This window comes from Gymnoscopelus microlampas (assembly GCF_963454915.1).
Source record: "Gymnoscopelus microlampas genome assembly, chromosome: 21".
NCBI lineage: Eukaryota > Metazoa > Chordata > Actinopteri > Myctophiformes > Myctophidae > Gymnoscopelus > Gymnoscopelus microlampas.
The window spans coordinates 14761970-14783820 of record NC_139958.1 but is presented as its reverse complement, the minus strand read 5'-3'; the positions used below and the strand labels follow the sequence as shown (position 1 = coordinate 14783820).

Sequence of the window (21851 nt, the reverse complement as noted above, 5' to 3'; positions counted from 1 at the left end):
TCATCAGGGCAAGGTAACTACACAACCAAACCCAAAATGGTCTTGCCCTTTAAGGAATCAGAACGTTAAGAGGGAATCGTTAAAGAACCATAATGATTAAAATCCTGAAGGATCCCATAAACCCTAAAACCAACTCTACAGTAGCCCCCCTCCCGTGGCATATCCCTGAAGCAACATTAGACTTTGCATTTTTAATTAGTTTTAATGAACCATAATAACCTTGCTCTGAAGTGAACGGTTCATCTCCGTTCTACCTTTCTTTTCTTTCAAGTCCCCCAGCTCCAATGTTCCTTTCCTCGGTACATTTCCTCAGTATTAAAAAGGTCTCTCTCACCGTTACACAATTTAATTGTGATTCCAACAAACAAGCAATCCGTCTGAATGTGTCAATTTTTATAGTGCTGCAACCTGCCTAGGAAAAAAACATTAAGACCAAACAGACCAATATGTGCTCATTAGCAGCTCCCAGCGTCTCATTATGTTTTCTCCTAGAACTGCGCTTCTTCAAGTGGGCGCCGGAGACCCCCACGGGTCCTTGAGGAGGGGGTCCCCGGCAAAATTAGTTAATATAGCGCCTAGATCAGTTAAACCCCTTTTACCCGTAATACATCGGAAATAGCCGATCTACAAGCTCACAAGCTCACAACGGAACCAAATGCACCCTTACGGGTCCATTTGGTTCCATTTGTACACTCTCAGAGTTATGGTGGTCCGTGGTCTAATGCAGGGGTTCCCAAAGTGGGGTTCGGGGACCCCCAGGGCCCTACATACGTCAGCTATTTTCCAAAAATCTTGATATTCTTTGAAAATGTTTGAATATTTTTTACATTTTTTACACCACATCTGGTGTAAAAAACTCTTTTCAGATGGGGGTCCGCGACCAAATCCGCATTCATTTAGGGGTACTTGACCTGAAAAGGTTTGAGAACCACTGATCTAATCTCTTCCTTTGGCTGCTGCCGTTGTCTGAGTGTCGTCTGCCTGCTGACAGGAAATTGAGCACTTGACACTTTGGACCCGGCCTCCTTATGTTTGGACATGTCATTATAGGACCCCAGCCTCCTTATGTTTGTTCATGTCATTATAGGACCCCCGCCTCCTTATGTTTGGACATGTCATTATAGGACCCCAGCCTCCTTATGTTTGTTCATGTCATTATAGGACCCCCGCCTCCTTATGTTTGGACGTGTCATTATAGGACCCTGCCTCCTTATGTTTGGTCATGTCATTATAGGACCCCGCCTCCTTATGTTTGGACGTGTCATTATAGGACCCCGGCCTCCTTATGTTTGGCCATGTCATTATAGGACCCCGGCCTCCTTATGTTTGGCCATGTCATTATAGGACCCCGGCCTCCTTATGTTTGGCCATGTCATTATAGAACCCCGGCCTCCTTATGTTTGTTCATGTCATTATAGGACCCGGCCTCCTTATGTTTGGCCATGTCATTATAGGACCCCGGCCTCCTTATGTTTGTTCATGTCATTATAGGACCCGGCCTCCTTATGTTTGGGCATGTCATTATAGGACCCGGCCTCCTTATGTTTGGGCATGTCATTATAGGCGCACATCTTCAAACATGTACAAAAATAGCTGTGCTTGAGAACCGCTTTTGCGGATATACCCCCTTTTCTCCCCAATTTAGTTGTCGTTACGCCAATCAATTCCTCCCCACACACATTTCTGTGTGTTGTCACTGCTGTTGTATCCTACTGACTCACCCGCCAGTGAGGAGCCCCCACCGGGAGGACGTAGAGCCTTCGTCCTACTCCTCCCGCCCCCAACACTCCCTGCTGACAGACTCCGCCCCCCAACTCGTAGGAATTACCTGCAGTTGACAAATATCACCCTCCTCCCCGCCCGGCGTCCGTTGCCCAAACACGGACCATAGACAAAGCCGGATGCACAACGGTGGATTCAACCCCCCCCCCGGTGGTGGGGAGCCAGGCACTTTACCGCTGCACCACCGGAGCGCCTGAGAACCACTGTTGTACAAACACAGACCGTGTTGCGAGGCGCTCTAGCTTGCATGTTAACGTTTTCAGTGTGAGAGCGGCGAGGTAGAGGTCCATCATGCAAACGCTGAGTGGATTTGCATGACAAATGCAGGGTTTTACATCACGGGTACAACAGAGAATGACACCGTACCGCTGACACCGTTACACCTTGTTGTGACACTCTTCCCACCACATGATGCAGCAGTGGCTTCCAGCCATGCTGGGTTTCTCAGCACAGCACTGCATTGTTCTAACCTGTCCACATGGGTTAACACAGCTGCTCATTTTACTTATCACTATCGTTTTAGCCATAGGCTGGCTGACAGAGGGTCAAAAATAGCCAATCTACAAGCTGGGGCTGGGCCAAGTTCAGGCCGAGGTTTCATGTTTTCAGTTTATGCATTTCAGCCTCTGTTGAAAGGAAATATATATTACTACATTATTCCACTGGAACAAGATCACATTGTTGTATGCTGCATTTGCACATTACTTCTACTACTACTACTACTACTACTACTACTACTACTACTACATGTCCCCAATTGCATTTATCTTAAAGGACCCAAAAAATGAATTGTTTTCAATCAATTACACACCCCATGAAGCCTTGAATTCATGGAGACCTTTCAGTTTTTGTCGCATTCCTAATAATTTTATGACTCGCGGAGTCTCCTACTGACCGATGACCCGGTCATAAAATCATTGGCTCAAGAATGCGACAAAAACAAAAAAATCTCCATGAATTCAAGGCTTTGTGGGGTGTGTAATTGATAGAAAATAAGTCATTTTTTGGGTGTACTACTACTTAATAACAGCCTATTGTACAGCCTACAGTACACTTTGAAACCAATACTTTTGTACTTTTACTAAAAAAAAATAAGAAAATAAGAAGGATATGTTTCTAGGGTTTCTACTGGTTCTTCCGAGTGAAGACCCGCCCTCGCTGTGGTTGCAGCCAATAGGAGTCGTTTCCGGTAGCATTTTGGAACCAGGAGTTCAAAGAGGGGCGGATTTCTATTTACCGAAAAAGTGGCTAAAGCACTCTTTTGTCTATGATTAGGGTAGGGTATAGTCGTATATCTGTATATTAGTGGTGTCAAAAATAATCGAATAATCGATTAATCGCAATGCGGACATGGACAATTATGAATCGATTCACAAATGTCAATAATCGATTAATCGAAAAATAATCAATTTTGAAAAAGAAAATATGTTGTTTTTTATTAAATTTATTTAATTTTAGTTTTTTAATCAATTGCACAGAGAAGCAGGCAGATTTATATGTCGTTCAGTATATCTGACTGCTTGTATTGACTGATGAAAAGGTTTCCATGTTGTACAATAATATAGACAAGTGTGAATTATCGCGATGCATCGTCGAATCGAATCGAATCGAATTATTAAAAGGTTAATTGTAATCGAATCGAATCGTTACCTGGTGAATCGTAATCGAATTGAATCGTGAGGGCAGTGCCAATGCACAGCTCTACTGTATATATTATATTTGTATTACTGTCATTCTATTTTATAGTCTTGCTTAATATTTTATTTTCTTCTTTGTTATATGTAGGCCTATCTGTGGGACAAGTCCCAACAATATGTTAGAAACAAATACAACTTATTGAATCTTGAATACAGGAGGGAGAGCGAGAATTACTGCAGCGGATTCTCTAAGGGAGGATGAGACCTAGAAGAGTAAGTAACACTGTTAGAGGCCTGTAGGGCTTGCTGTGGTCCCCTGGTGTCTGTCTGTCTGTCTTGTCTGTCTGCAGAGAATGGGAACACTCACTCACTCCAGGAGCCGGAGCACAATTACCATGTAGGCATTTAGCAGATGCTCTTATCCAGCATTACTTACAAGTCTGAAATCGTTAGATATTATATTGTTAAATAAGCGGTGTAAGCATGAGCTCTGGTCAATACATAAGGTAAAGAAGAGAGGAAACTTTGACACCAGGTAAACAATGAACATAGTAGCAACGCTGATTTATTGTCGCAAGCCGGAAAAATAGCCGCTCTTCAAGCGCACAATGCTTCGCACCACAACACGTTGTGGGCTTGTAGGTCCGCTATTTCCAGCGCGCAACACCGGCACGCAAGAGACGCAACTAAAATCAAGCGTTAGGGAGTACAAGAGCAAGCAGGAAACAACCCTGGATCACTTTACCACACAGCCATGGATAGCATTAGGCTCGATGCAAACACAAGTGGCCATGTCTTTTTGCAGCAGAACATTTCACAAACCATGACACCACCAGCATCACTGACTTCTCTAATCACTTGAAAACAAGGCGATATCGATATTGGTATCAGACAACTAGCCATAGTATAGTGTAACCTTTTTCTCTTTGTTACATCTGACAAAGCTGAGACCCTCCACACATGCTTGCACGCATGCACATGTGCACACACACATACACACGTTTTTAAGACATGGTAACTAATTGTGCCCTGTATGACAAATACCCCATCTACAATCTCACAGCTTGTAGTCATTTTTAAAACATATTTTTTAAACAATGTTATTGGTGTGCTAACTGTGCTTCAGGTTGTGAAACAGTGGTGCAGCTCATGCAAACCATGTGTGTGTGGTTTGCAAAACCTTCTGGTGCAAAAGGCATCCGAGCCATAACCCCGCCTAGAGAAATGATTGTCCAATCAGCACCCTTCTACAGTCGGAAGAAGAAGAGGCATAACCTTCACAAAGCAGCATCCATGATGGCCTGAAGCCAACAGTGCCCCTGTTGTCCAGGAGGAGTAGCAAAAACATTCGTTTCACTCAAAATGATCTTGAGAGAAAGCCTCTGAGACTGCAGGAGAAAAGTTCTGTTATGGAGTCACTTCTTATAACACACAGGTGCAGAACAGCGCCATCAGCTGACCGTGTGGTGCATGTGTTGTCCAGCGCAACTCTTCCCCCCGAGGAGTAATCTCTCAGTGGTCAGTGCCACTGCCTTGACCACTTCCTTAAACACGTAGTGTTGCTAGTTAGGAATTAACACGCAAGCACCCGGGAGGAAGTGGACTAAGAAAGGGGAGGAGCCAAAGACCAAAAAGGGAGGTGATGCTCCCCCCCCCCCCAAAGAAAACAAATGGGTTGGACCCGTAAGGGTCCATTTGGTTCCATTTGTACACTATGGTGTACAAAGGCTGGTGTAGCCTACAGTAAACAATAGCTATACGCTTCATAAAGAAGACAGCCTATGGTAAACAATAGCTATACGCTTCATAATGACACACAGACACATGAAGCCAGTGTACGTGTCAGGAAGCCGTGAACAAGTGTGCATGTGACGTCATCCCCCTGGTGCTTTCAAGTTCTGCCTGGCTGGCTGACACCCACTTTGACTGAGGAAAAATTAGACTAATATGGATTTCATTTGAACGTTTCCACAAACAGAATTGGCATTCATCATTTATGTTCTATCATCTGAATGTGTTCTTTGGTATGATTAAAATGCGTTTGATTGGAAACAAGGTGGAAAGGTATTAAACTCACATGGCTTCAACTTGGAATTGTCCTATTCTTTGAACAAAGTCTATAGTGCCATTGTCGTAAAATGAACAAACAGTTCTGATATGTTTATACTGTATACCTACCATCAGGCTTCTCACCGTATTAACTGCACCATGCCCACTCCCTCCGTCACACAACACACAGTGCCATAGGCTCACTGATGTTGGCCTACAAAGCAACCAAAGGCATGGCACCCCCATACCCCTAGATCTAACCCTACAACAGCTCCCGCTCACTCAGATCACAGGAAAGCCGTCTGAACCCTCCCTAAAACACACTGGACAACGCTCTGCACGTCCCAGACTCTTCTCCCTTCCCAAAAACACCCTGGACAACGCTCCACACGTCCTAGACTCTTCTTCCTTCCCTAAAAACACCCTAGACAAGACAACCCTTCTCCCTCCCGAACTGTGGAATGAACTCCCCATTGCAGTTAGAACTGCAGACTCACCCCCAATTTTCTGACCGTAACCGGAAATTTTCACCTCTTCAGACTCCACCCTCAGCCCTTAATACTTGACCTAGATATGACGACCATGCACACATGCCTTGGGCATTTGTTCTTATGTTTGTTACTTACTAGGCTTGTTTTCTCTTGACCACAATGTTAAAAATGTAATTTAGATAGCAGGTTATTTAGACAGATGCTAGGTTCTTGGCTTACCTGTGATCCTAGTTTACTGAGGCACTACACTGTCTCTCTGCATTTCATGCTCGTGTTTACCTTGCTTACTGTCGCTCTGGATAAGAGCATCTGCTTAATGCCTACATTGTAAATTGTAATTGAAAGGCCATTGGATACTTGGACACGGAAAGCATACACGGACGCGTTTCGGCGCCAAGCCTTCCTCAGCGTGCATGAGGAAGGCTTGACGCCAAAACGTGCCTGTGTATTTTGCCCGTGCCTCAATGAATTAAAAGTACCAGAAGGACATGCAGAGTTGCCTGGCATTATAATAATCACCTAATCTGACATGGTCAGTCATTGGTCACCATCATCATCGCCTGCCTCTCGTTGCAACTCGCTGTGAGCTTGTAGAGCTGCTATTTACGCTACTTGACGTGCAACAAAGTATATATATAGGGTTTATGAGGAACGGGTACATCAGAGGGAAAGCGCATGTTAGATGTGTTGGAGATAAAGCCAGAGAGGCCAGACTGAGATGGTTTGGACATGTACAGAGGAGGGTTAGTGAGTCTATCGGTAGAAGAATGCTGAGGTTGGAACTGCCAGGCAGGAGGCCTAGGGGAAGACCAAAGAGGAGATGTATGGATATAGTGAAAGAGGACATGAAGTTAGTTGCTGTGAGAGAAGAGGAGGCAGAGGACAGGGTGAGATGGAGGCAGATGAATCACGGTGGCGACCCCAGAAGGGAACAGCCGAAAGGAAAAGAAGAAGTGGTTAATGCCATTTTATTCCACCCAAAAACTAAAAAAGAAAAACTGGATCAGGGGGCAGATACCACCCACTCCATTTGTCTAAATTTGTCGTATTCCAGGTAAACAACAAGAAAAGATTGGAGATTTCAGGCTCAGGCAATTTGTTGCTACAGGCTCTCTTGTACGAGACGTTCTGGCACAAACCCTGCCTGCCACAGGAGGCTCTAGTAGTCAATCCACAGCATGCTTTCGGAGTATACAGACGGCAACAAATGACCAATTAAATAACCAAATGAACATTTGTACAATGTTTTTTTAATACTGTAACGATGAACATCTAATTCAAGATGGAAACAAATCCATCACCACAGAGGCATTGATGAAGGCCAGAGGGCCCCCCCCCCCAACCAAGCCCACTCTGACAGTGATGAAAAGAAGCCTTTTTGAAAAAAAAAACTGACCATGCTCAATGTTAGCCTGTCTGTCTGTCACTATCACATTTAGACCCAAAGACAATCCAGCAGGCCCATCTTTAAGGGTTAATGAAACGTCTTAATGAAAAGGATCAAACTTACCAATCTTCTGGTTGAAGATTTTGTCAAACGTCAGCTCGTCTCTCTCTTCGAGGTATTTCTGCATCACGCTGCGAATGCTGTCGACACAAGAAGAGTAGGGGGAAATAAAAAACATTAATATGCATATCTGATGTTAATTTGGTCATATAGTGGTACAACATTAACCACTTTCAAGTTCCCCTATTTTTGGGCACGTCCCCATTATAAATGTAACAATCATGAACCCCTCACTACAGATGTATACAAAAGAATGCTAAAAGGATAACCCAGATAAGCCCTCAGGGCTTGTTTCCATTAAGGTCCTGTGTATTAAATTCATCGAGACATTTAAAGACAAACAATATAATACAATAATATGCAAACAAAAAAAATCACACCCTGTGTGAAGAGAGTGGTGCCTTTGATGAGCCCCGTATTGATGTTGTCATCAATGTTTGTTTATTGGACATACATACATACGGACGGACACACACACAGACAAAGTCAGATATAGGAGTGGTTGGCACCACTCAAAAATAACATAATATATACGAGTAGTAATAGGAAAGAAAGATATTTACAGTAAACAGTCATTTCCGCTGATAAGCTTAGACTTTTTACAGGGGCCAGTTTGCAGGCCACAATTTGCAGCCACCCGTAGGTGCTGTTTTAGAGCGGTTTTGAAGGAGGGCAAGGAGTCACACTTTTGTATGCCTGTTGGTAGGGCATTCCACATTCTGGCGGCATAGCAGCAGAACGAATTTGACCCCATTGTTGAGCCGAAACTGGGTTCAGTGAGATCAGTGGGGCTCCTCCTGTGCGTGTCTTTTATGCTATTGAAGTAGTCTGACAGGTACATGGGTATCCCTGTATTCTCGCTTATCTTGAAGACCAGGCCCATTGCAAGTTGCTTTACTCTGTCCTCTCTACCGTGAGCCATCCCACCCTAGCATAATGAGCAGAGGGTTAGGTGAGTTCTGGGTGTGAGGCCTAGTAGTAACCTGACCAGTATGTTTTGATAAACTGTCAACAGGTATGACATGACTCAGTCTGAGGTCACACAGGTATGCGGCAGCGCACACACACACGTTGCAAAAGAAGCCGAACCGCTCATAACAAGAACGCAATGGAAAAAGAAGCCACAGCCTCAGAAAAAAAGGTCCCCGTTTGGTCCCCCAGTCAGTTCCATCCAGCCCAGTCTATGTGTTTAAGTGTCCCTGAGCAAAGACACGTCAACCTCCAACTGCTCCCATGACCCTGGGTGCTGGGACTAACCCATTAAGACCGGGAAAGCATCTGTCATTTTAGATTTTAACCACTTTAACCATTATTTTCTACTTTGACTATTCAAAAAAATCATTAACATTTGTGCAAATCTTTGAATATAAACATATTTTTTTAATGCGAACGTTTGTAAATCAAATCTTTGCTTCTAGGGGGTCTCTGGAACTAAATATTTTGAGATGGGGGTCCACGGCCAAATACAATTTTGGGTGGTCCTTGACATGAAAAAGTTTGAGGACCGATATATACTGGTATATAAAAATGTGTAAATCCTAACAGTACTTGCTATATGTATTTGGCCGCGTACCCCCATCTCAAAATATTTAGTTCCAGGGACCCCCCCCCCCAGAAGCAAAGATTTGTGAGTTACAAATGTTCGCTTTAAAAAATAAAATAAAAAGAGCAAATGTAACTATGCTGACATAAAATATCCCAAAGGAGTGGAGAGACTACATTATCATTATAAATATATGACTGAAGTTATTAAGTCCTGTCCCTCCCTGCTTCCATGTTCCATGTGTGATCCATGCCCCAGAGTTTGGGACTCTCCCTGCCACCTGTTCCCCTGACAAAGTCAGAGTGGCAACGAGGGAGGGAAGGAAGGAAGGGGACGCAAGGCGAGGGGGGGGGGGGGACACGGCACAGGGGAGGAGGACAGCAGCAGTAGGGAGTATACGGTGAGGAGCAGGCTACCTTGGGAGAGCGTGTTAATGACAACAGGGCTGGGGACAGCGAATCAATTAGCACCCCCTCCACGGGCCCATTAGCACCACACCAGTGCCCTAAGCACAAGCACACACACAAACACACACACGTGTTACCTGCACTCAACCCCCTGTGTGTGTACACCAGAAGCATCATGCACTAAATAATGGCAGCATGCACTATCACAGATCTACAAGCTCATAGCGCAGCTATGCCAGCGGTCCAGGCCCTAAATTACATTTTAACCTTTGCATAAGACTGCATGGTCATCAAGGCTAGGGCAAGTGCTACGAGCTAAAGTGGGGTCTGGAGAGCACACCTAGTCTATACATGTTTTAATTGTGGTGAAAACCAGGCCAACTAAAAGAGGTGAAGTGTTTTTAGAGATATGTGTCGGGGCTCGGGACACCCAGCTTGAAAACCGGGACAATCCCAGGCCAAACTGGGATGTATGGTGGTCACCCCTAGTGACCCTATACAGCATGTTTCTGTGAACCAACCAGTACACATTTGATAGAACGGTGACTGGGGGGAGGATGAGTGACACACAACAGCAGCATATAAAGTCTATAAGCCACAGGAACAAGAATGCAGGAAGTAGCCCGAACACTTCCTCATTTAAGGCAGCCTGCTTCTGAACCCTCTGAGTCACGGAGCAGCTGACATGCAAAACAACATTATAAACAAGGGGTCTTCAACGTTTATCAGGCCAAGGACCCCTTGGCTGAGAGAGAGATAAAGCAGGGACCCCCATTACATATTGTATAAAATATTTTACTTCCCCATAGGTTTCATAGGCAGCTTCATAGACTTATTTGACAGCATGTCCTCAGCCCTTTCCTTTTATTTGACAGCATGTCAAATAAGTCCCAATCAGTCCCAACAATGCCATCATTTAACTCCAGGTTTTACTAAGTAAATTAGAATACATAAAAGGTGCGTAGACTGTTTACCAGTAAACTGTAACCGCTGCTGTTGCCTGATGCGGTCGTTTTGTTTATGTTGTGACTGTTCTGTGTTTTTAGACGACCACAATGGAATTTTTATTCTCGTGATATCCTCGGTGCTTTCCTTTTTAATCCAAATAAATAAATTCATTAATTCATTCAGTGATTCCCATCCTGTGGGCTGCGAGGGTATTGCAGGTGGGCCCCCCAAATAATTGGCCGAAACACTACGATTTTAATGTAACATCAAAGCCCTATTATGCAATTTATTCTAGTAGTTAATACATTCTTAATTAGTCCAATCTGTATGGTAGAGTATGTTAATACAATATAACGTTATACAATTGGGGTGGTTGTGTTTGGTCTCCCTGCTCTTCTATTCAGACACATTTTGACCTTAAAGTCTAAATTCAATTTCTCCCCTGAGCAAGCATGCAGGCTCTATTAGCTCAGTGATGAAAAACTAATTTAGCTTTTCAAGCTCATAACTTTACAAAGGACCATGCCAGTAAGCTGGCATATTTAAGCTCCATTGATTTACTATTCTTGCCGACCATCCCTGCCGACCATTTTACCAAAACATACCTACGCGATTAGTTAGATTTCCCAAATTAATTAATTTCAGTTACAGTATGAAAATCAATGAAACAGGATTCAGATTGCATCCAGTGATAAATTACAATTAATGCGATTGATTTGATTGGAGAACCAACCAATAACTCAGTGGTAGAGGTGTAGAGATATCGGTCTCGGAAATGCCTCAGGCACACTGCTTAAAATGCTGTCATAGTTATCTGGAATACACAGGTCTGTGCACCAGGGATGGGACAGTTAAACAGTGTGCCACCAACGGTTTTGGACTTCATGACCGATATTAACCGACATTAAGTCATATAAAAATAAATAAAATATTAACAGAATAATATTAAACAAATATAATCTATAATTGTTCCTCATAAAATATTTTACAATACCTAATAAAGAAAAACACATTTGAAGAGAAGCCAACAACCTTTACAGAATGAGCTATAGACCTAATATATAACGTTACAATACATGTTTTTGGCGCCATTTGAACTGCCCACACACAGGACTACAACTTTATTTATTGATATGACGTCATAGGCGGTTAACCGGCCACAATCCAAAGGTTACACGTTTACCAAAAAAAAGGTCCAAATGTCCATCCCTATACTGTGCACCAATCCCATGTATCCTGTAATTTATCACGTGACGATAACTAATTTACACAAAACAATTCTTGTTTGTGACAATGTTGTTCTGTAGGAGGCGAGCCGTCTAAAAGAGGGTCTCTGTGTGTGTGTGTGTGTGTGTGTGTGTGTGTGTGTGTGTGTGTGTGTGTGTGTGTGTGTGTGTGTGTGTGTGTGTGTGTGTGTGTGTGTGTGTGTGCACGTGCGTCAAGGCTAATCTTGCAGATAGCTGGACCAATCTGTGCCAAATATCGTGTGTTGCTGCCAACAGTACCTCCATAAAAAAAAGAAATCTCCCAAAAATGTGTTTTATATACAGTATGTGTGTTTATAATTAGCCTTTCAAAGAGAGGCCTGCACACAGTCTACTATATAACTATACAACTTATTTAACTTTCAGATACATTTTTGCAATCCGTTTCTTAAGTTCTTGCACAACAGTGTTTGGCTTTCATTTCCACTGTGTCCTGCACCCAGACATCATGTTCTGACACTCAGTCAGTATCCATAGACCAGTGGTTCTCAACTTGGGGGTCTCCACATGACACTAAAGTGACAATTTAAGGATGATGATGATGATGATTACTGCATCACAAGTAATCAACAAACTATAAAAACTGGTCAAACATTAGCCAAATTGTCAAATAATACAAGAAAGAGGCAAAGATTGTGAAAATAGCTGATCTACAAGCTCACAATTGAGCTTGTAGATCTGCAATGTTTACGACTATTGAAACTTTTGCCTCAATTTACGATTAATGAACAATTATTTAAGAATACAAATAGTGAAAATAGCAGATCTACAAGCTCACAACGTTATTTCCGCACGCCACCAATGTACAGTTCTTTGTTGTAAGTGGTTAATGAGATGATGAAAAATGTTTTTTTTAAACCTTGCTTATTGCTTAAGTTTATTGGCTCTAAATATGGGTTTGGATGTATTTCAGATGAATTACCGTCCCCCCTAGTGTGTTCCTTGTTCTAATGAACAGCCTGGAAGCCTGTTTGTTGAACGGCCCTCCAGGGAAAGTTTTTACAGTACATGTAATTAGAGATGTGGGCGGGGCACTTATTCATTGTTGCACGTTGCCAGCGGTTCTCAACCTTTGGGCCGGGGCCCACTGGTGGGACGTGAGGGTATTGCAAGTGGCCATTTCCGCCATTTCTTTTTGAAAATAATTTAAAAATGTATTAATTTTTTTCAACATGGAAACTATGACCATCTCAAATAATTGCGATTAAAAGGCGATTATGTAACCATTGCGATTCGGGCAAAAACACAGGGGTCCATCAAACAAAACAAAACCAAACCAGAAACCCCCTCCCCCCATGCATCCATGTGAGCTCAGCTGTGTTGCAGTGGTGCTGTCAAAGTCTCACCTCCCTGCCAGCAGACCCAGCCTGGGCCCAGAGAGAATGTAGCGCCGCCATGCTAAACCTCCACACTGACACACACACACACACACAACGAACAACCTCCACGCCAGTGGTTCTCAAACCTTTACGTGCCAAGGACCCCAAAATTGATATGTATTTTAGGCAGCTAATGCGGGTTCGAATCCCGTTCCCGACGACCTTTGCTGCGTGTCACTCCCCATCACCCTCTCCCCATTTCCTGTCAGTATACTGTATTCTATCAATAAAGGCAGAAAAAGACATGGCTGGCTTCTAGGGGATCCAAATGACTGCGAACTTTAAGCTATGCAAGCATTTCCTTTGTCATTTTATTACACAGTCTTCTCCGTCTTCTTTCCCGTATAACTACTTTCAGGAGGTCACAAGGTGACCTCGTCATCATCTGATTTATTCAAATCAAATTAAAAACAAATAGTTTCCCTCAAGCCAAGCCATCTGAACTATGCAAAGGTCAGAAAGATCAACCAAACCGTCTGTCGGATCAATATTCTTTTATTACTGCTGGTCTTTAGTCATCAATTTACTGACAACAGCGGCGCTTCCAAAGCTGTGGGCCGTGGCACAGTTGGTGGGCCGTGAGGATAATATTGCAAGTGGGGCCCCCAAGTAATCGGCAAAACAAATAAGATTGTAATGACAATATAATATTGTTAACTGTGTAAAAAAAAAATGTATGGCATTTTTCTTCCTTTATAATCTAGAAAAATGTGTTTTCATAGTGACACCTATAAACGGGAACGTCAACATACTGTGTTAGCTCCATATTGATCCAAGCGAAGCCGGAACACAATCTATTGATTGATCATTAAAATACAAACATTTGAAAATGCACGTGGCCCGCCCATATGACCACTTAGCATTTCATTTGTCGAGACCTCGGGACACGCAGCTTGTAATCGGGACAATGCCTGCCAAACCTGGGACGTCTGATCACTCTCCTCTGAGCTCCATTTGGAATGAATTTATCACCCTGGCAAAGATTAGGGTGATTGTATAGAGGGGGAGAAATAAGGCAGTTACTCTGACTGGCTCACAATGACAGCAGTGCCTTTCAGCCATCAATCCCACAGTAGCTTTCAACCTTTTTCATATCAAGGTCCATTATTTATTCGGCATTTGAGTCACGGAAGCACCGTTTGATGAGATCTAGCCTCTCAGACCCAAGACCTAGAATATTTTGATGCCGTTGGATGAGATTTTGTTGGTACCATTAGGAGAGACGACGGCAAACGTTGATCAAAATAACAATTCTTCTACATTCTCTAATTGTGTAGACTTCCTGTAAATTAAATAATGCAGATGGTTTAACAATAATTTAACTCTTGAGAGAGAGTTACATTTTACGCTCTCAAGAGTTAAATATCTATAAGGGTCCATTTGGTTACCAACTCTCCATCATTTAGCTGGGAACCACCTGGAACCCCCTCAAGGACCACTGGTTGAGAACCACTGCACTACTAGGCCAACACGTCTGTCTGTGGCCAACACAATATTAATCATGTCCATTTTTATTTCCCGAAAATGAATGTAAATATTTAGAGATAGCAGGTTATTTAGGCAGATGCTAGGTTCATCGTTCATCGAGTTTCAATGCGGGTTCTTCAGTGTACCTGTGATCCTAGTTCACTCAGGAACTACACTGTCTCTCTGCATTTTATGTGTGTGTTTACCTGGCTTACTGTAAGACACTCTGTGTAAGAGATTCTACTAAATGCCTACATTGTAAATAAGGGTGGGGGGGGGTCATCTGTGAAATGGTGAAAGAAGGGCGGCGTCTCGAAAGGATTCAGATAAAACACGCCCCATGTTCACACTACTGCTATTGTCTTTTCACACTACTGCTATTGTCTTATTTTTCTCCTTTTTTTCCCACATGTCAGAAGTGTGTGTGCACAGCCTTTGAAGTGACTATGCCTTCTTCTTTCCACCAGTGTGAAACAGCGTGCTGCTGTGCTGTGATGAATGACCTCTGTGATTATGACTGTTGTTCAGTGCTGTAGTAAAAACCTGGTATGGATGTTTGTCTGTTGCCTTTGTCGTGCCAAGGACCCCCAAATTGATATATATATATATATTTGGCCGCGGACCCCCATCTGAAAATGTTTTGTGACAGGGACCCCCTAGAAGAGGCGATATGTGTTTCAAACTATTCTACGATTTTTCTACAATGTAAAAAAAATAGCAGATTTACAAGCCTGCAGCGTGGCACGAATCTGTACCACCGTGCCTTTTTTGCAAACTGTTAAGGTATTCAATCAATCAACCAATCTACATATAATAACAGTATACTGAGGTTGACAAGGAATATCTCTACACACTAGCCTGTTCTGTATGTGGAATATAAGTTGCTACCTTCAAAAAGGATTAACAGAGTTCCAAAGTTCAATACGGTCAGACTAAAGAAGTCCTTTGTTCATCAGTCGATTTTGAGGCTAAATTTAGAATCAGGCCAAGGGGTAAGCCTCGTCTTCATGTTTTTTATGTATGCAACTCATTTGTTTGTGTCTGCGTTATGTCACATATGTGTATTATGTGTTGCATACAAGGCTACTGTGTCGCCAGACAAATTTCTGTGAGAGCTAACAGTAAAGTAGTATTAGAAGCCAAACTGTCTGTCTCGCTACATAGCCGATAGCTTAGCTAAGCTAGCTAAACCCAGTGACTCTTAGTAATAACAATAATAATTAACTTTACTTGCACTTTTCAAAACAAGGTTACAAAGTGCATTGCTGTTGTCTAATAGTTCTGGAAGCCTGCAGATCCACAAACTAACATGTGGTACCCCCAGCACAACAGAGCGTTAGCCCCCCCCCCCCCCCCCCCCCACCTCAAGGACCCCTGGGGGACCCCACTTTGAGAACCACTGTACCACATGGCCCTTGAAGAGTGGAGAATCGATACAATAAACAAGCGAGGGGATTGGCATAAACAAGACTCCAATATAAATCTACGGGACGTACTGAATATTGACAACTTAGCGGGTGTAATATGTGACATAAATCAGGACTGAGCAATTGCATGGAATATTTCTTGCCTAAAATGTATTGATCGCGTATAGACAAGCTGTCAGACAGACACGCACAGACACGTCTGTTTGTCCTCGCCGGCTGTCACCTCCTGCTGTCTCTCCCCTTAAAGCTGTCACCTCTCTCTGTACGGACTGGAGCAGTGGGTGTAGCTGACGTGGGTGAATCGGCCACATATTAAATAGGTCTGCCTTTAACCCATTAAGACCGGTAACGCAGCACGTGTGTCATTTTTAGATTTCCATGGCTATTCAAAAATAGCCGATATACAAGCTCATAGCGCGGCACCGAGTGCCGTGCTATGAGCTTGTAGATCATCTATTTTTTTATATTCTTTGAATATATATTTTCTAAAGCGAACATTTGTAACTCAGATCTTTGCTTCTGGAGGTCCCTGGAACAAAATATTTTACAAATGTTCGCTTTGACAAAATACATTAAAAGATTTGCACACATTTTCAATAGTTTTCAAAAATAGCAGATCTGCAAGCTCATAGCGCTATGAGCTTGTATATCTGCTATTTTTTAATAGCCAAAGAAATCTAAAATGACAGAGATGCGGTCCCGGATTGAATGGGTTAAGATAATAACGACACAATGATGAATTTTAGCAAACAGTAGGTTTAAGACAGTGATTCTCAACCTTTTTTCCGAACCCACTTTGTGGTCCGTCAACACAGTCCATAGAGAGACTCTGTATTTGTGTACAGTTGTGATTGGACACAGCTGATAAAAAAAGTCCACATCACACACAGCACATCTCCACAAAAAGTTAGAACTATTCAAAGCACTCCTCTGTCAGATAAAGTGCTCATCTGACCCCGTGCATTCTAAAAGCGGCCACTATCTGGTCTGTGCGTCACCTTTTTGGTTATTTCTCATTAGGTTTAATTTACAACATTTAAAAAAAAGGTGCTCGGTGTGAAGTGAACCCTGCCGTGTTATGCTAGCGTACACACACATACACACAGCACAGGCATTTGTGCTGTGGTTAATCAGTTATACTGTAGGCTGTTTTAAGCACAACTCATGACTTATGTACACATCAGAAGAGATTAAATTCTGATTTATACGTCGTCATACAACGGTGTTGCTCGCCGAAAATAGCCTCGATCGGCTATTTTTGGAGAGCGACACAGGCATAGTGAATGGAGCATGACAAGTCATTATCCTATATGTAGGCATCCTGCTGTGTGACATTACCCTGCTAGTGAAAATACCTCATCTGTTCTATACGTCACCTAACTTGTCTGTACATGTTGGCATTGATCTGCAGATCTGAAAAAAAAAACGTCATTCTGAGCTGCATTATAATTACGCCAGTGTGGCCGAAACTTTCTGTCTTTTCACTCTCGTAATTAGGGATCGAAACCGGGTTTCTATTAATTTATCGATTTATCGAAACCCTGAAAATCAATAAGGTTTGAGCTTATCAATACCCCTATCAAGTCTAGTGGGTCTCTGAAGTGACATTGTGAATCGATAGACGAGAATCATGTCATTTAATCAAATGAGCAGGTGCACAAATGGTCGATTGTCCAATTAAGTATTTGAATTTAGTCGAACACAGCCGTCAATATCAACACAGCTCACATTGCACTTCAGGGAAATCCTAAAAGCATTCTCCAGTCTAGCACTGGTCCATAGCGTTAAAAGGAGTTCTCCTTAACGCTATGTCACTTCGAGCAGTTGCCCGCACACCCCCGGTAGCGCAGGCTGCGCAGCCTTCCGGCTGTAGTAAAAATACAAAATACACCTTCGCTACTCACCAAAACAAAGAAAGCCTAGTTTCCTTAGTGGGAACACTCTTCTAACGCAATGGACCAGAGCTATCTCCAGTCCCTAGTATAATGGATGTTGTCATGTCCCAATAAATAAAATAAAAAGATCTACAAGCTAACGTGTTGCAAAACGACATGTTAGTTTGTAGTAGATATGACTCAACGAGGGGGGCGCGCCTGTCAGCAGGGAGTGTTGGGTTGGAGGAGTAGGACGAAAGGCTCTACGTCCTCCCGGTGGGGGCTCCTCACTGTGGCAGGTGAGTCAGTACACAGTAGGATACAACAGCAGTGACAACACACTGAAATAAATGCGCGCGGGGAGGAAATCATTGGCATAACAACTACATTGGGGAGAAAATAAATGGACCTAAAAAAGTGACACCATCAAGCACTGCCCACAACTCCCAAGACGACACGGATAAGTGTCCAGCCGCCTCGCCATGCGTTGTGAGCTTGTAGATCTGCAATATTTATCTGCAATATTTATCTGTGGAACCGAGTCAACCACAATGTAATGCCTCAAGTCCTACAATTCCAAGTGCTTGTCAGGGTAGGGGGGTCCCCCAGCTCAAATGTGAATATTTTGGGGGGTCAACAGTTCAAATGTGATTATTTTGGGGCTCTGAAAAGGTTGAGAACCACTGCTGTGCAACACCAAATCTAACACACCCTGGCACCTCAGACCCATGGCTCTGTCAGCTCTGTCCACTGGGTGGATGGATTGCTACGAAATGACGTCACTGAACAGCCGTGATAAGCGGTGGTCACCTCAGCACACCTAGCTGATTTTACTCTCCGCCAGTGGTGTACTGTGGATTTTTTTTTACAAGTTGAGCGCTACGTCATGTGACTGGGCACGTGCATACACGTGTGATCGCCGATTGAAATACTCTCCTTATTTATTAACCCACAATATATATTTCGAATTTTATTCCATTTACTTGCATAATGGGGATACTTCAGTGTCGTCATATGCATTTACCTTGCAGACGTCACCTCTGTAATTTAGTTCATGAATCCATCAGCCACTGTTATCCAAACGTTCTCTATAGACTGCGTCAGAACATCCGACAGTATGCCTACACTACAGTACTTACTGACGTATCAGGTCACACAATGGACCCTACAGTACTTACGTATCAGGTCACACAATGGACCGTTGATATGTATCCAGCCAGGGTCATTCCTATCATGTTAACCCATTCAATCCGGGAACGCATCTGTCATTTTAAGATTTCTTTGGCCATTAAAAAAATGGACGATATACAAGCTCATGGCACGGCACAGAGTGCCGTGCCATGAGCTTGTAGATCTGCTGTTTTTTGAAGCGAACATTTGTAACTCAAATCTTTGGCTTCTGGGGGGGGGTCCCTGGAACAAAACATTTTGAGATAGGGGTCGGCAGGCAAAATCTTTTTTTTCTAAATCCTAGCACTATGTTGCTATCTCAGTGGTGCTCCAACTTTTCCATGTCAAGGACCCCCAAAATGATATGTATTTGGCCACGGACCCCCCCCCCTCCCATCTCAAAATATGTTGTTCCAGGGACTCCAGCAGCTCAAAAAACTAGTCAAAAGGCTCTGGAACTAGTGTTAGCGGCGCTCCACCGCAGCCCCAACCTCCAGTACACTCCCTGCTCTCCACCCACCAACCCCATCAGAACCACAGGGAGGCGGGGATCGATGGTGTCTCATCAATAAGGAACTTTAGGTGGATGAGTGTAAGAAGAAAGTTTGGGTGGTGGGTGGATGGCTTCATTTGGAGCATGTAGGTAGTTACTAGGGACCTTTTATTGCGGTCAGATGGGTGGGCCGCCGAACGCTTTCAAGATTTTCAAGTGGGCCCTAATGGGGAAAAGCTTGAGACCCACTGCATTAGCCCATTAAGACCTGGAACTGTGTCATTTTTAGATTTGAGCTAAAAAGCATTATTTTACACTTTGGGCTATTCAAAAATAGCAGATATACAAGCTCATAGTGCGGCATCGAGTGCCGCGCTACGAGCTTGTAGATCTGCTATTTTTGAAAATTCGTGAAAATGTGTGCAAATCTTTGAATATATATATATATATTTAAAGCGAACATTTTTAACTCAAATCTTTGCTTCTGGGGGGTCCCTGGAACAAAATATTTTGATGGGGGGCCGCGGCCAAATACATATCATTTTGGGGGTCGTTGACATGAAAAAGATTGAGCACCACTGATATAGAAACATACGTTTTTCAGAAAACTGTTGGGATTTAGGAGACATGTGGAATCGGCTTCAGGTCTCAATGGGTTAGCTGAAAGCTGCATTGCTCAACTAGCCTGCCATGTATTTTACGCTTCCGTAGATTTCAACCTGAAAAACGTTAAGCAAACTAACTAGAAAAATCTGCCTCCGGTTTCATGCCGCTTTAATTAAGATCCAAGACAGATGGAATAGTGTAAACAACTGGGTGATATTAGAACAGCTCCCTCCAGCCCCCTGCCATGTTTTTCCCCCTTTTCTTGTAATGACCTACCTGGTAATAACATATACCTCGGTAATATTTGGGAACTACGGTATTTGACAGCATGAAAAATTATGTGCATGTGTTTTGTTCTGCTTCCTCTCACTGTTAGTGGCACAGCTATTAAAGGGTCTACACCATGAATTTTAACTTTTTCTTCATTTTTGTGTGTTTTTGGTCTCCCCCACCTCTCTTCTGTTCCAACAAATACCCGACTTCGAGCATGCAGGCTTTCATAGGCTATCTGTGGTTTTCATGTAAATTGGTCTGAAAACAGTCCGTCAGATTTGTTCCCCCACCCTACGTCACGTCTGGGAACAATTCCTCCCGTTTTTCAGTTCTAACCCAAAAAAAAAATCCCCCCAAAAAAAAAAAAATTCATTCATTTTTTTTTTTTTTTTTTTAATTTCTTATTTATTTTTTTTACTTTTTCCACACAGAACCAGGACATGACATGCATACAAACTGGCTCAATAGCGCCCCGTACCAAACAGGACAATGTGGTATTGCAGGTGAAAGTGCTTTATAAGCCAGAGAGAAGTTAGTTGGAATGAGTATATCTGAGGCTTGATTTAGGCTCAAACCTTTTGAAAAACGTTTGAGGGACATAAACAATATGATATCAAATATTATTATTATTTTTTAAATTCATGGTGTAGCTCCTTTAATGAGTTTTTCAGTGTCTTTCACTTTTACGCCGTGGATCCTCCATTTAGAAGAGGGTCTTGTGTGTGCGTGTTTGTCTGTGTGTCTGGAGCTAAATCTCACAAATAACAGATAGGCTGTTTTTTTGTTTAAGTGGTTAAAGCAGACGTCATTAGGCAATTAATGGTTGTGTGGAAGTGTGGAAACTCACAATTCAGTGCAATTTCGCATTTGCACACGTACGTTTCATTTTGATTTGTAACTGCGTAAAATCCTCTGCCATTCCATGATGCCCCAGTATCATACCCATGTCCCACAATGCATTGCACAGACAGAGCCGGCCCAAAGACGGCGGAGAAAGACAACATGACGCGTGTTGTCGATCATGATAATATGTGGTTAGGGTAACCACTTTAACCCTCTATGCATCGGCTGTTTGAAAATTGCGTTGTGAGCTTGTAGATTTTCAACAAAAAAATATTGGAATAGCTTTGAAACATTTTAACAACACAAATCTTGTGTGGGGTCCCCCTCCGGCACAAAATATTGTCAGATGGGGGCCTGCATATCAATTTGGGGGTCCGCCCGCCTTGACATGAAAAGTCTGATAACCACTGGGTTAGGGTCAGGGTACTGAGATTGCATGTAAACATTGGGAACCGGTTCAGGATCCAATTTGTTTTGCAGAAAAGGGGGTAGTTTCTAGGAAAGTGTGTATTTCACAATTGTGTGGACAGATATTCTGATAAATAAACTACAAGGAAAGTGGGTATTTTGACAGGTTTTTGACAGGTCGTTACAATTGGTTCAAAATCGCAATCTTAAAAAAAAAAGGAATTGTATAAATTCTCATCCATAGACAGGATAAAACGTTCAGAAACATTTCTGACATATCCT

The 21851-nt window shown here is 42.9% G+C and overlaps 1 protein-coding gene across 1 annotated transcript in view; it reads right to left on the bottom strand.

Moving 5' to 3' along the window:
* grk3 (G protein-coupled receptor kinase 3) overlaps nucleotides 1–21851 on the bottom strand; it is an 81434-nt gene that overhangs the window by 53461 nt on the left and 6122 nt on the right. The window contains exon 2 of the mRNA XM_084047621.1: nucleotides 7470–7546. Within this exon, the coding sequence (XP_083903747.1) occupies nucleotides 7470–7546 (77 nt within the window). The remainder of the gene's footprint in view (nucleotides 1–7469; nucleotides 7547–21851) is intronic.